Raw genomic sequence first — 12,781 nt, forward strand, 5'->3', positions numbered from 1 at the left:
AAGTGACCAAACTTTCAAAATCAGTGATGAAATGACTGTGTTTTAAAAATGTGTTTACACCTTACAAATGTTTGGTGAAAGAAGCAAATGAATGTGAGTGATCTGTCACATGATATATTTCGCTTACCTCAGATGTTCAGTCTAAGCTGTTTCAAAAAGAAGATGACACTTACATGTGACCTCACAGAATAACTTTATGAAGCTCCATGTGACTTTCTTGTGCAACATGAGAGATCTACTTGCAACAGACAAAACCAAAAGGAACTGAGAAGGCAGTTAGCTTTTACATGCATAAAAGCAAGCAGACTCATGAACTGAATTAGGCAACCAAACTATAATTCAGTGTATTTTTCCAGACTATGATCTCTTCTCATCTTTTCCAACCTACCCATAACAGTGAAACAAAGAATTGAGTACACAGAGATTTTCCAGATCAGCAAAGCCTTGTGAGTGTTGTGCTGGCAGGGAGCAGGTCCAAGCAGCAGCCTGGCAGGTTGTTTCACAGCACATCGTGGCACAGACGAGATGAACGCTGTAGCAGCAGAGCAACAGGAAAGGAAGAGTGGCAGCTCACAAAAGGAAGGGTGACAGAAAAAAAACACTAGTGAAGCTGCCATGAAGACTTATTTTTAGCTGGCAATACTTGCATATATTGCCATATGCTCTTCAAGTATATCGTGACTGTACTCATCACAGGGCTGGCCCACACCAAGACAGCAACCGGTGACCAAAGCCAACCTCTGCAAGCACCACTACACGTCCAGAAAAACAGCTTTTCCCCCCCAGCATTTACATTTTTACTGGTCTTTCACTTTTTCATTGTCATTAGAAATCAGAATGGAAAGCAGGACATTTTTCTCCTCCTCATTCTTCCCATCAGCATGCTTTTGCCAGCATGAATGTCTGGCTGGTCATAGGGTAAACCCCGCTGGTCTATCAGAGAGGAAATAGAGAAAGAAACATGCAGGGTGGCTGTGTGGGCACATAGGGACTCATATTAGCACCAGGCAAGATGGGGAGTGGAGGAAGGTGGGCAAGATCATGACCTTCACCAGCTCTGATAATTTATGTGCACTTTCAAATTATTTTTTGCATTTAGAAATATGCTGCAACTTTTAAATTTTGCAGGCTTGAACAACATGCTCATTTGAGCTTGATGGAAATTGGCTGGAGGCAGCGTGCAGCAGCATCGTCTAACACCTGCTACCCTGCCAGCACTCACCAGTTTCTGAGCTAGAACAAGCGAACATTGTTTAATGAGAATCCAATATGTCCCTGTTTGTTTACAGTTCTCATTAGGAGAAGGAATTGTTAATCCACCATTAAAAGTGACTACTTGATCAGGAACAAATACTTACAGAGCTATTGGCACCTGCCCACCAAATGTAGAATGCTGAGCTCCCAGCACAGGTAGACTGCAAACAGCTATACAAGCACTACAGCTTTGACTAAATTCATTTAGAAGTGGCCATCTTCCTGTATAATTAGAAACATTTTATCATAACAAATGCAACCAAAATGTTCAAAAGCTGCCTTTCAATAATGTCTGCTGGCCTAATTGTATCTATGCCAGAGGCTTAGGGCTGTGCTAGTATATCTGTGTGAGGTAAACACTGTAAAATGTATTTGCAAGTGATGAATGGTAACTGCACAAGTGCGCAGCTGCACACCAGCCTTTGGCCTCCTTAGGGTTTCTCTCTTCGAAGTGAGGCTAACATAAGCCACTGAGGCTAACCTGGGTTTGCCTCAGAAAGCAAAGCTCCAGTCTGTACTGATATTTGTCCTACCCCAGTACTTCCCATATTCCCTGGAAGAAAAATATTACAGTGTAAGTACCTTTATGTAACTTCACTCGACTTCCAATGCAGATTCACAAAAAGGTTTCACTGTTTTAAGACCAAGTAAAGAAATAAGGTTCTACTCATGGTATCGTCTGCATTATTATTTTTTTCAAAATGGTTGGCAATTATCCTCAAGGGAGAATGAGAAAGAACACTTCCTGGTATTAACAGTATGTGAAAACATGTAAACAGTGGTTTTGAAATGCAGTAGTTACCTTGCAAAGACATGCCCGTATTATTTCACTGTAACTCATCTGTGTAGTATGCCAAAAATAAAAGTGTATGTACAGGAGATGGCATGAGACAGCTGGGATGGAATGTTATTTTGAGCTATTTCCTCACACAAATATAGTTCCTAACTGCATGTTCTTACAGAGTATCTGCAAGGTGTGAGGAAAGTTTCAATGGACAAACATTATTATCCCCAAAATCCTGTGTCTCTGGGAAGTAAACGAGGCTATGGAAAGTACTCTTTTTTGGCAAATATGTAGAAGAGAGGTGATAAAGAACAAGCTCTGCAGAAGGCTTTTCATCAGGCAGAATAAAGGCATAATCAGTGCTGCAAAGCATTTTGGACATGATTGCACAAATGTTAGTTCTTGAGTCTACAGAAAAAAAAATACAAAGGAAAAATAAACGACAAACTGGATGTTTCCATTGCTGTTGCTGTTTCTCTAGTTTATGTAAAGGACATGTCCAAGCCCCCAGTAGTAACAAAAATAGCTGAAATGAATTCTCCATTTCTCAAGTCACTTGCTGTCAGTATTTACAAAGCAGTGACTTATCATAAATGACAAACAAATCCAAAGCCTTTAAACATAAAGAGTAATATCTGAAGCCCACAGGTTAAAAGACTGGGAGATAACAATATTCACTGTACATAAATGTTACACAGGTCTGACCATGTAATCAGTTTTTTAATACTGGATGGTTAAATCTTTGTCATTGTTTTTTTGTTTCTTTTGTTCTGGTTTCTTTCTTTTTTTTTTTTTTCCATTTTTGGTGTGTGTTCTGAATTGTTTGTTTCTTTGTTTTGTTTTAGTTTCTATTTTTTGTTCGGTGGAATGAAATCCTTAGCTGCCCAGGCAAACAAGTAAGATGGGGTGCTTTACTCTCATCATTGTGTTGCAAATCTGTTATAGAACAGAATCTTCTGGAATAGAGACAGGCACAGGCAATTTTTGCCCTTAAGTCTCACAGTATCTCTGTGCATGTGGAAAAATATAGTCCCTCCAGCAATAGTCACCAAGTCCTTGGTGGGAAGTTGGAGACGATTATTCTGGGCAGCTATCTTGTCTCACTAAAACATTCTTTTTCCTTCAATAAGGCCTGTCTTAGGAAACAAGTGAGCTGACAAATCAGGTCAGTGCACGCTTAGGTCAAACAAAGAGCAATCTCTTCCTCAAAACTCAGCAGTTTCTGGTGTTGTGTTCAGACACCCCCACACTTCTCCTGCACTGAGCTCCATTTCCACCCTGAATGGTGTTTACTAACATTACTCTGGAACCCCCTTATCTAGTATAATCTTCCATATTGCACATGGGCTTCTGTTTGCACATGTTGCCAGCTTAGAAGGTGCTTTGTTGATACCATTCTGCTGTACAAACACCAAGACGTTTGTCTGTCTTCCGTTGTGAGGCAATGAGGCAGAATCGCACAACGAACAAAAGCCCTCTTCTTCATGGCGGCCTTTGTATAACCATCTCCCAGTTCACCTGTCCCAAACTTGTTCCCCTTGGCTCACATTTCTCAGTGCCAGTCAGTTCTCCAGGCTCGTTTGTGGTGCCCTGAGGCAGCAGTTTAGCTCAGCATGGCTTCCAAGCTCCCAGCTCCCACTGCACTGACGCAGACTGTGCCTCTTGCTGACACCAGTGGCTGTGCAGTAAGACAGCTCAGGCAGCCCCTCCAGCTTGAATGCTGGATTAATCACTTGAATGCATGGACAAGAATGGGGATGGGCAGGAAACATGAACCACAGCTACCTGAATTCAACAGTTGTCAGCTGCCATGAAGGAACACTCTGTATGAGGATACAGCTTTTACAAAGAAAACAAAAGAAAAAATATGATGTATCCAGCAGGATTTCAGATTACTTACACTGGTATTTGAAACTCTGAGTCAAACCAGCCAGTAGAAACATGGGACTTGGAATTAAACTGGCTAAAGCTCCCTGGAAACTACACCTGCCTTTTGAATATGCTTCTTTGAGAACTGCAATCCTGACAGCTTTTTCACATCTCTTAAAATAAATGGATATTAAATTTGAACTTCTTGGCGAGAAAGGGATTTTTAGTGACTTGTAGCAGCAGGAAATGTAACTTGTTCTTACTCAGAAGGGCTAACCCTAAAATAAATACTAAATCCTAGAATAAAAGAGAAATGGTTTATAAAAGATGCAGAAGAAATTTGACATGTAGAAGAATGGTACTTTCCACAAAATTTAATGGGCTTTCCATACTACAGTGAGTCACTAAACATGTGACCATTTATTATCCCAAAAAGGGAACAGTGCAGTACATCAAATGTACTTAATGCAAGCAAGAAGCTCCCAGTCACTGTATCATTTAGGTCTGTGAGTTTACAAATTGTAAACATTTGTCCAAGGAGATGCTGCAAATGCCTCAGGTTTCTAATATGATGGTGGACAAGTTAATTTGCACTCAAGTCTGCACATCGAATACTCAAGCTACTAATGCATTAAAAAGATACTGTGAAAATAAGTACCCAATTAGCCTGCAAAAGATTATTATTACAAGATCTGTCATAAAATATATTTTACTTTTTGTCTTAGACTTCAATATTCAGTCGTTTTTCCTCTTAAATCCCTCTTTATTCAAACAAGATGTTTTGGCCAAAAAATAATGCTTCCAATTTTTAAAAATTAGTATTTAGTGTCAAAGTTTTAGTTGTTTGGACTTTAGTGAGAAAAGATGCATTGAAACACAGTGATACAGCAAACTGTGGCTTTGTTAAAAAAAAAAATTGGTAGGGTTCATCTGGCTTTTAATCCCTTCTACTGTTGTTGGCAGTCCAGACCAGCAATGTTCTGCTAACAGGAACCCTCTGTCCTCAAGCCTAACTTTTAGTCATGGTCAGGTTATCGTAACCTGATCTCATGTTTCCATTTTCCTTCCATTTCAACTGACTCGCTTTGTTCTTCAGATATACGCATACAGACAAAAGCATCCTCTGGCTTCTGAACCTCTCGATATTCACTGCCACGTTCACCCATTTCCTTGGCAACAAAATTGCTTCAGACCAAGTTATTGTTACATTTATTTTAGGCACCTATCTGCAGATCTATTTTCTTTTGTGCGGTCTTACCAGAACAGTTTACAATGGTTCACTTTCTTTTAAGGCTAATTATACTTAGCAGAGCAGATAAAAAACTCAAGTCTTTGAAGACTTGCGGAAAGCTGTGAAGGCATATCCAGGCTGCTGCTGCTAGCCCTGCATGGGGACCCTTCTCAGTAAGGTGGAACTAGGAAAGTAGTCATTAATACTCCTTGTCCTGTCCACTACAACTGTGATCTTTCTAACAACTGGCCTGAATAAGCTGTTCATAGGTTATAACAACTTACCTCGTGATAAGGATTTCAGCTTAACAAAAAAGTTGCAGCCTTCCCCATCACCCACATTAGTCTCCCTGTCCTAAATCAGGTGGCCTATAATACTAGCAATAGATAACTTCATTATTTTGAATTTGCATAGTGGTATTTTCCTTTTTACCTAGATTTTTTCTTTCTGTTTGTTTCTTTGGTGTTTTTAAAATTTTTCGTGGTTCTTTTAATTTTTTTTTTAATTTACAGTGTATAAGTATATAGCCAGCATCAGAATCAATGATCTCTGATTTTTTCAGTCTTGTGAGGAAAATTTATTTCAATGGCTACACAAGAAAATTAGTGTATATGAGCTACAAATAAAAAAGTATAGTACAAAAATACACAACTTAAAAGCAAAACTATGTTAATATTGTGCATGAATCTAATAGCAGGAGGCCTGAATTACATCAAATGAGTCTGATGATTGTAAATACGTAAACACAATACAGTTTATTTTGGATACAGAACAGAAAACAGGAAATAATACAACCAGCCCACTCATCTGCAGATGCTAATTTCAGGAGAGGATCTCTTGTGTGGAAATCTACTGGCTGCTATAATTTCAGTAGATTTCTAATGTAAACTGCAACATGACCACAGTATAACTTACACTGTGTCTTGTGCTGCAGAAACTCTCCCGGAGTTGTGGAGCCCAGGACAGGGTATAAGGGATCTAGGGCACGGGAAGTCCCACTCTGCAGCACTGGACTAAAATATCAATTAAAGTGGTCAGATAATTAGTTAATAACCAGAAGTCTGTGATTCAAAAAAAAAAAAAAAAACAAAAAACCAAAAAAACAGTATCAAAAATTCAGTCAATTCAGTCTCCCACCCGAGTGTCACTAGTAGCACCAGGAGCTGCTGCCTACGCGGAGCGGGGCGCTGTCAGCTCCAGCCCTGCTGGGCTGTTCGCCGGTCTCTCTCGGCGGTGCCGGTACCGTGCGCTGAGGGCAGGGGCGGGAGCGGGACGGGGCTCACCCGGTCCCGGTGCCCGTGCTGTGAAGGCAGGGGCGGGCTGGGGTTCCCCGTTCCCGGCGGGACGGGGCTCACCCGGTCCCGGTGCCCGTGCTGTGAAGGCAGGGGCGGGCTGGGGTTCCCCGTTCCCAGCGAAACGGGGCTCACCCGGTCCCGGTGCCCGTGCTGTGAAGGCAGGGGCGGGCCGGGGTTCCCTGTTTCCCGCTCTGGGTTCCCCGTTCCCGGCGGGACGGGGCTCGCGCGCTCCCGGCAGTGCCCGGGAAGGCCACGTGGCTCCGCGCGACCGCCGCGCGCCGACAGCGCCCCCTGCCGGCCGTGCCCCGCTGCAGAGCGCGAGCCGCTCGCCTTGGCACCGCCCTGGTGGGCGGGGTTCGGCCGGCGCTTCGCGCGCTCCTATTTGGCGTGGCCCAGGAAAGGGGTGGTGCCGCCTCCTCACGTGAGCGGGGGCCGCGCGCTCTCCTGCCGGATGGCGCCCTCTGGCGGTTGGCGGCCTCCCGGTCTCGCCGCGCCGGCATGGAGGGGAGCGGCAGCGACGGCGGGGCAGCTCCGGGCCCGGCCGCGGCCCCGGGCTGCGAGGGCGAGGGCTGCGAGGGGCTGTGGGAGCTGCCGGTGGAGTGCTGCGAGAGGCGGCCCGTGTGCGGGCGCTGCAGGTGACGCTGGCGTGGAGCCGCGGAGGTGCCGCGGGGCCAGTGGGTCCCGCCCCGCTGGCCGTGAGGCGGCGCCGAGGCCCCGGGCGGGCGCGGGTCGGTGGCACGGCAGGGTTTGAGTCGCCCTCAGGGACACCCGCACGGAGCGGGTCGGTGGAGCAGGGTCTCTCTCGCTCGCCCTGTGCGCCCTCCAGCGCCTATGGCATCGCACAGTCGCGGAACGGGTCAGGCTGGGAGGGACCGCACGGGGTCATCTGGTCCAGACCCCCTGCTCAAGCAGGGCCATCCCAAAGCGCACGGCAGAGGATTGCATCCAGATGGTTCTTGGGTATCCCCATGACGGAGACTCCACAACCTCTCTGGACAATCTGTTCCAGATAGAGTAGAGATGTTTTTCCTCATGTTCAGGTGGAACTTCGTGTGCACCAATTTCTGCTTGTTGCCTCTTGTCCTGAGGCCATCATGTCCCAAAGACAATGTACACATCTCTTGTGTAGCAGTAACATGACATGAATTAACTCTGTTGTCCAAGGAGTTGGTAAATGTGGTGGGAAATACCTAGAGGCTCAACACAGAGATGGTGCTACACCTTTTCTCTGTATGCTCACCTTAGAAAAGCAAAGGGGAAGCAATGTGTCCCCTCAATGCCATGCAGCGAGGCACCTGAGGCTCAGTACATCTGGACAGTCTTTGGTGCTTTGTGAAAAGAAAATGAAAAACTAGCTTTACTTAACAGCTTTATGGCTAATTTTGAAATCCATTCAAACATTGGTTAATACAACTTGTGAATTCAGGTGTCTTTTTGAAGCAGACAGTGACTTACGGTCTTACAGAAATATCTCACAATCTGATTGTATGCTTATGTATGTATGTATGTACTTTTAGTAAAGCAAGTGCAAGTTCCTGAACTGAAATGCTTGTGCATAACTGCCAGGGAAAAAATGGTTCTCAGCACCTATACTGATTCATCTGTTCCTGGTCATTGGTGAAATGAGTGGAAAGGCATGTAATTTTGCTGACAGTGTAGTTGCAGTCTCTTTTCAAGTGTCAGAGTTCAGAAGCTTGCTGCTGGAGAGTTTCCTGTATGTAAGTTGTAATAAAAAATATGTATCATGCAAGTCATAGTATTTCAAAGTGTTCACTGTTAGAAAAAGTAGTCATAAGCAATAGTTGATGCTCAGAGATGAAAACCAAGCAGGAGAGTGACACTTGCCTTTTGCTGCCCTCTTTTTCTCTTTAGCTCAGAGAACTTCTTGAGCTGGATGTAATATTTTATATCCCCCAGTAAATACAGGGGGTTTTTTGATGTGAATTTCTCCAGTCCCCCTTGAACTCATGTCAATTCCATGTATCAGCAACATCTGGCTGGTTAGCAAGGACACACCACAGGCCTACAAACCACAGTGGGGAGGAATTATCTTTTAATTTATTTTGGCTGTGGCTTCCACCTTCCTCCCTTGCACATAGTATTTCAGGTATGAGCAAGCCAGCTGGAGATTTATACCTTGGGTGATGCATTTCTGTTTATATTTATAAGGATCCTTCCTCATCCTATAACTGCTTAGTTACCTAGTTACCTTTTGGGAACTCTTTTAGAAAGCCAGAGTTGGTTTTTGTTAGCTACAGCACTCTGTATTTATTGATCCTTTCAGAGATCTTAAATAGGTCTGAAAAGTAGGGTTCCCTTTTCCTAAAGCTATGCCAATTATTTTCATATAAACCATGTATTTTTGTAAGGTTCTAGTAACCATATTTTTATTTGAAATCTTCTTTGTTGAAGTAGTTTGGCTTTTTTTTTTTTGGTTTGTTTGTTTTTGGTGGTTTGTTTTGTTGTTTTTTTTTTTGTTTGTTTGTTTTTGGTAGTAGTGGCTTACTGCTCAGCATTTCTAGTCCTTCTTACGTGCCAAGGAATTGGCTGAGTGAGAGTTAACCCACTGTCATCCCTTACTGAGCTTTTTAATGTTGAGTTCTTTTAAAATGCCTGTAGAGTACTTCTGTAATTGTTGTTTATTTTATTAGTGTGTTTCACAATATCTACTTCAGGTCCTTAAATTTTGAACAGATTCTCTGATGAGTCACATACAAAAATGGTTTCTAGAATAGGTGTCTCTCTGTTTTTTTTCATAGTAAATGTGATGCAAAATATTTGTTCAGCTCCTCATTACCATGCAGAATATTAAAACATCATCTTCCTAAAGAGCTGTGGATGAATTACATCTCCTTGTGAGGAGCATGGGAACAATGAGCACAGACACTGACAGAAATGTAGGGGCAGAGAAACCAAGGAGGATGAAAAGACCACAAAGCTACTTTTTAAGAAAAAAGGATTTTTTTTTTTTTTTGTGGTGGTAACAATGCAAGACTAATTTGTACATTCACTGTATTTTTGCAGTGTATCCCCTCCATGCTATTCTTCAGGATTATAGCTAAATTTTGCTTTACATTGATCATGACTTTCTGTGGCATGACTTGGAGTTGAAGTGGGTAACGCTGTAGCTTAGGGTGCCTCATGGGAAGCAATATTACCCTTAACAGTATCATGTTGGTTGGGGCCAGGTATATTTAATTGACTTCCTTAATTTTCTGAACTCTAGATTTTTGTTGTAAGGTTCCTTAATGAATGTGATTTAGGTCTGAATTCAGTACAAAAGCATAGAAGAATGGGTTCTCTTTAGCATCATCTGGTGATTTCTCAAGGGAACTGACTTCAGGTTCTGATTTTTTTTAGAAATGGCAAGAGAGCTGATTGACAACTTGCTAACAAGTGCTCAGTCAGTCAAGATGTGAAATAGAAATGTGGGAGTAAGGTAGATAAGTTTTCATTTTGGATAATGTGAATGTCACTTGAGTGTCCTGAAGGGACAGGATGTTTCTAAGTGTTATGTGTTGGAGACTTTTGATTGCCCATGGTGGTGGTGGGGAAAGTATTAGCATTTGCAATAGCTTATGGGGGAGAATTTGAATGGAATAATGTAATACAATTTTACATTTTGAAGGTGTTGTGTGTGTAAGAGCCAGTTAAAAAAAAGTTTAAAATGACCCTGCTTATGATTAGTGTTTCAGATGGCAAGCAGCTGATGCAAATGAGGTATGTACATCATACTGTTTTATTCTTGAGGAGAGAATTTAATACATAGTCTGTCTGCCAAAACCAAAAGGTTAGTGGTGATAAACTTTGAATGACTAACTTCTTAAGGCTTTCATAGCTAACTTAAGTATTCAACTTGTTTTCAGAAGTTAAAGCCCCACAACCAAACATTTAAATAGGAGAATAGGCTTAAAATAATTTCCAAATTGCTATTAGCTTGAAAAACAAAATGAGCAGGCCCCACAACTGAAGCAATGTAGGACAACAATTTGATTTTGTGTGTGATGCTGATAGTAATTTAACATTTTGAAATTGTGGACTTCCGTGGGTCAGATTTCATTGTGTTCTAGATACATGGTATTCTGTTGGGGGAAAAGCCTTTTATTAGTACAAGAGCCATGAATAGACTTCTTGCCACAAGTCTTGACTGTACATAGGAAAATTCCATTGTTATAGGAGAACTTCTGGGTAATATTTTCAGGAGAAATTATGACTTTAAACTGTGAGTATTATTTATCATCTCTGGACGTTGTTAGGTGTCATGTAGGCCATCACAAATACCCACTGATAACAGTCCTCTATATTTGCAGGACGGGTTTATGTTGTAGAGTTAGGTTAACAACAACTGGTATTTTCTCAGTTCTGCTGTTATATGTGCTGTGCTGCTGTATATATATTTCAAGAGTGGGGGGGAAGAAAAGGAGTAACATTAATCCTTTAATATAAATACTCCCTTTGCCTACATCTAAAATAATTACAGTGAATTTGAGTGCTGTGAGAGCTCTTGATAGCATTGATAATTCAATGATGACTTCTGATGACATGGTGCTGCTTCATATTTTGAGGAAAAATCTAATGTTCTTTTATAAGTGTCACATATTTGTTAATAATTCTGTTACGTCATATAAAGGCTGAGTCTGAAGAAGCAATTTGGGCTTTCTTCAGCACAATAAATACATGCATTTGCTTTATAACACACTGCTATGGTATTTAGGTGCAAACATGAATTTTTAAAGTTTGAGTAGCAGTTGCAGAAAGTGAAATATGCTTGCATTAAGTATTTTAGCAAGGGCTGTTGAAAGAAAACACTTCATAGCCTTTTATTACTTGTACTTTGGGATGATTTTTTCCATTTGGCATGTTTTTGTTATTGCTGTGTGGAGATGAATACCCATTTCCTATGAGGAAATAATTGTCAATTATCACCCTCACAGTCTGACATACTCAGCTGGGGCTGTAGCCTGGTCACTCTGTCATGTCACCATTGCTTACATTACAGAATCTTACATACAGAATAGGTGAGGTTGGCAGGGACCTCTTGAGATCATCTTGGGTTCAGACCCCTCCTGAAGCAGGACCAGCTAAACCAGGTTGCCCAGGATTGTGTCCAGCTGGGTTTTGAATATCTCCAAGGACAGAGACTCCACAATTGCTCTGGGAATTTCTCCCAGTGTTTGATTCCATCTGTGTTCAGATGGAGTTTCTTAGTTTACCTGTGTGTTTTGCCTCTTGCTCTGATAGTGGGTGCTGTTGAGAAGAGCTTCATCTTCATTCCCTCCCATCAGTCATTTATACACAGTGATAACATGTTCCTTAGCCTTCTCTTTTCCAGGGCAAAGAGTCCAATTTCTCAGCCTCTTCTTGTTCAAAAACTTCCAGTCTCATAGTCATTTTTAGCTGTGTGCTGGACCTACTCCAATAAGCTTGTTATGTTCTGGGAAGCCCAGATCTGGATCCAACACTCCAGACATGTCCTTAGTAGTCCTGAGTAGAGAGGAAGGATCACATCTCTTGACCTCCAGGCGGCGGTGTTAAATGCTGCCCAGTTTGCTATTGATGGCCTTTGCTTCAAGGGCAAGGACAGTTTGCTGGCTCATGATTAGTCTCTCTGCCAGTTTCTTCTCTATAGAGCTGTTTTCCAGCTAACTCTTGGTTCCAAAGGGTGTATTGGTGTCTGAGGCTGTTCTTTTTATTCAGGGCTTTGCATTTACCTGTGTTGAAATTCCATGAGGTTCCTTCTAGCCCAGTTCTCCAGTCTGTAAAGGTCCATCCTGCCAGAGGCCAGTATCCCCAGATAGGGTTCTTCTAGATGTGCACTGTCCATCCAAGGGAATGCATGGGTTGAATCCAGCTAAAACCTACTGCTCTTTTTGAAGTTCATTTTGTGTTTGTTCAGCTTTTGTACTATGCTAAACCATGTAAATACTTCTTCCATGCTGTTCTGGCTGGGTCAGAAAGATAATTGTCTCTATTGATTTTCTTGTGGTCAGGAAGATAATTATCTCTATCGATTCTCTTGGTGGAGGCCATTTACACAAACAGTTGATGCACAGAGAAGTTTATCTAAAGCAAAGGCCACCCTCCAGTCACTTTGTATTGAAATAAATCCAGCTTCCTTTGTGATAGCCAAGGAGCTTCCTACATTTTTTTCTGAACTTTTCTTGAAAGGGTTTTTTTATCATCAGTCACACCTTTGGATGGCCACACTGCCGAGTACTAGCCACTCCTGTCAACTGTGAGCTTTCTAAAGGCGCGCTCTGTCCCAGCATACAGGTCAGTGGTGAAGAGTTTAAATGGTGTTAGCCCAGTATCAATGTCTGGAGTAGTCCACTAGCAGCTTGTCTCCAG

At 42.3% G+C, this 12,781-nt stretch overlaps 1 protein-coding gene across 1 annotated transcript in view; it reads left to right on the forward strand.

Moving 5' to 3' along the window:
* Positions 1–6,931: 6,931 nt before the first annotated feature.
* The window catches only part of DTWD2 (DTW domain containing 2), a 63,344-nt gene continuing 57,494 nt past the window's right edge, over positions 6,932–12,781 (forward strand). Inside the window, exon 1 of the mRNA XM_066569588.1 lies at positions 6,932–7,068. Within this exon, the coding sequence (XP_066425685.1) occupies positions 6,932–7,068 (137 nt within the window). The remainder of the gene's footprint in view (positions 7,069–12,781) is intronic.

Source organism: Molothrus aeneus, chromosome Z (assembly GCF_037042795.1).
Source record: "Molothrus aeneus isolate 106 chromosome Z, BPBGC_Maene_1.0, whole genome shotgun sequence".
In the NCBI taxonomy this organism is placed as follows: Eukaryota; Metazoa; Chordata; class Aves; order Passeriformes; family Icteridae; genus Molothrus; species Molothrus aeneus.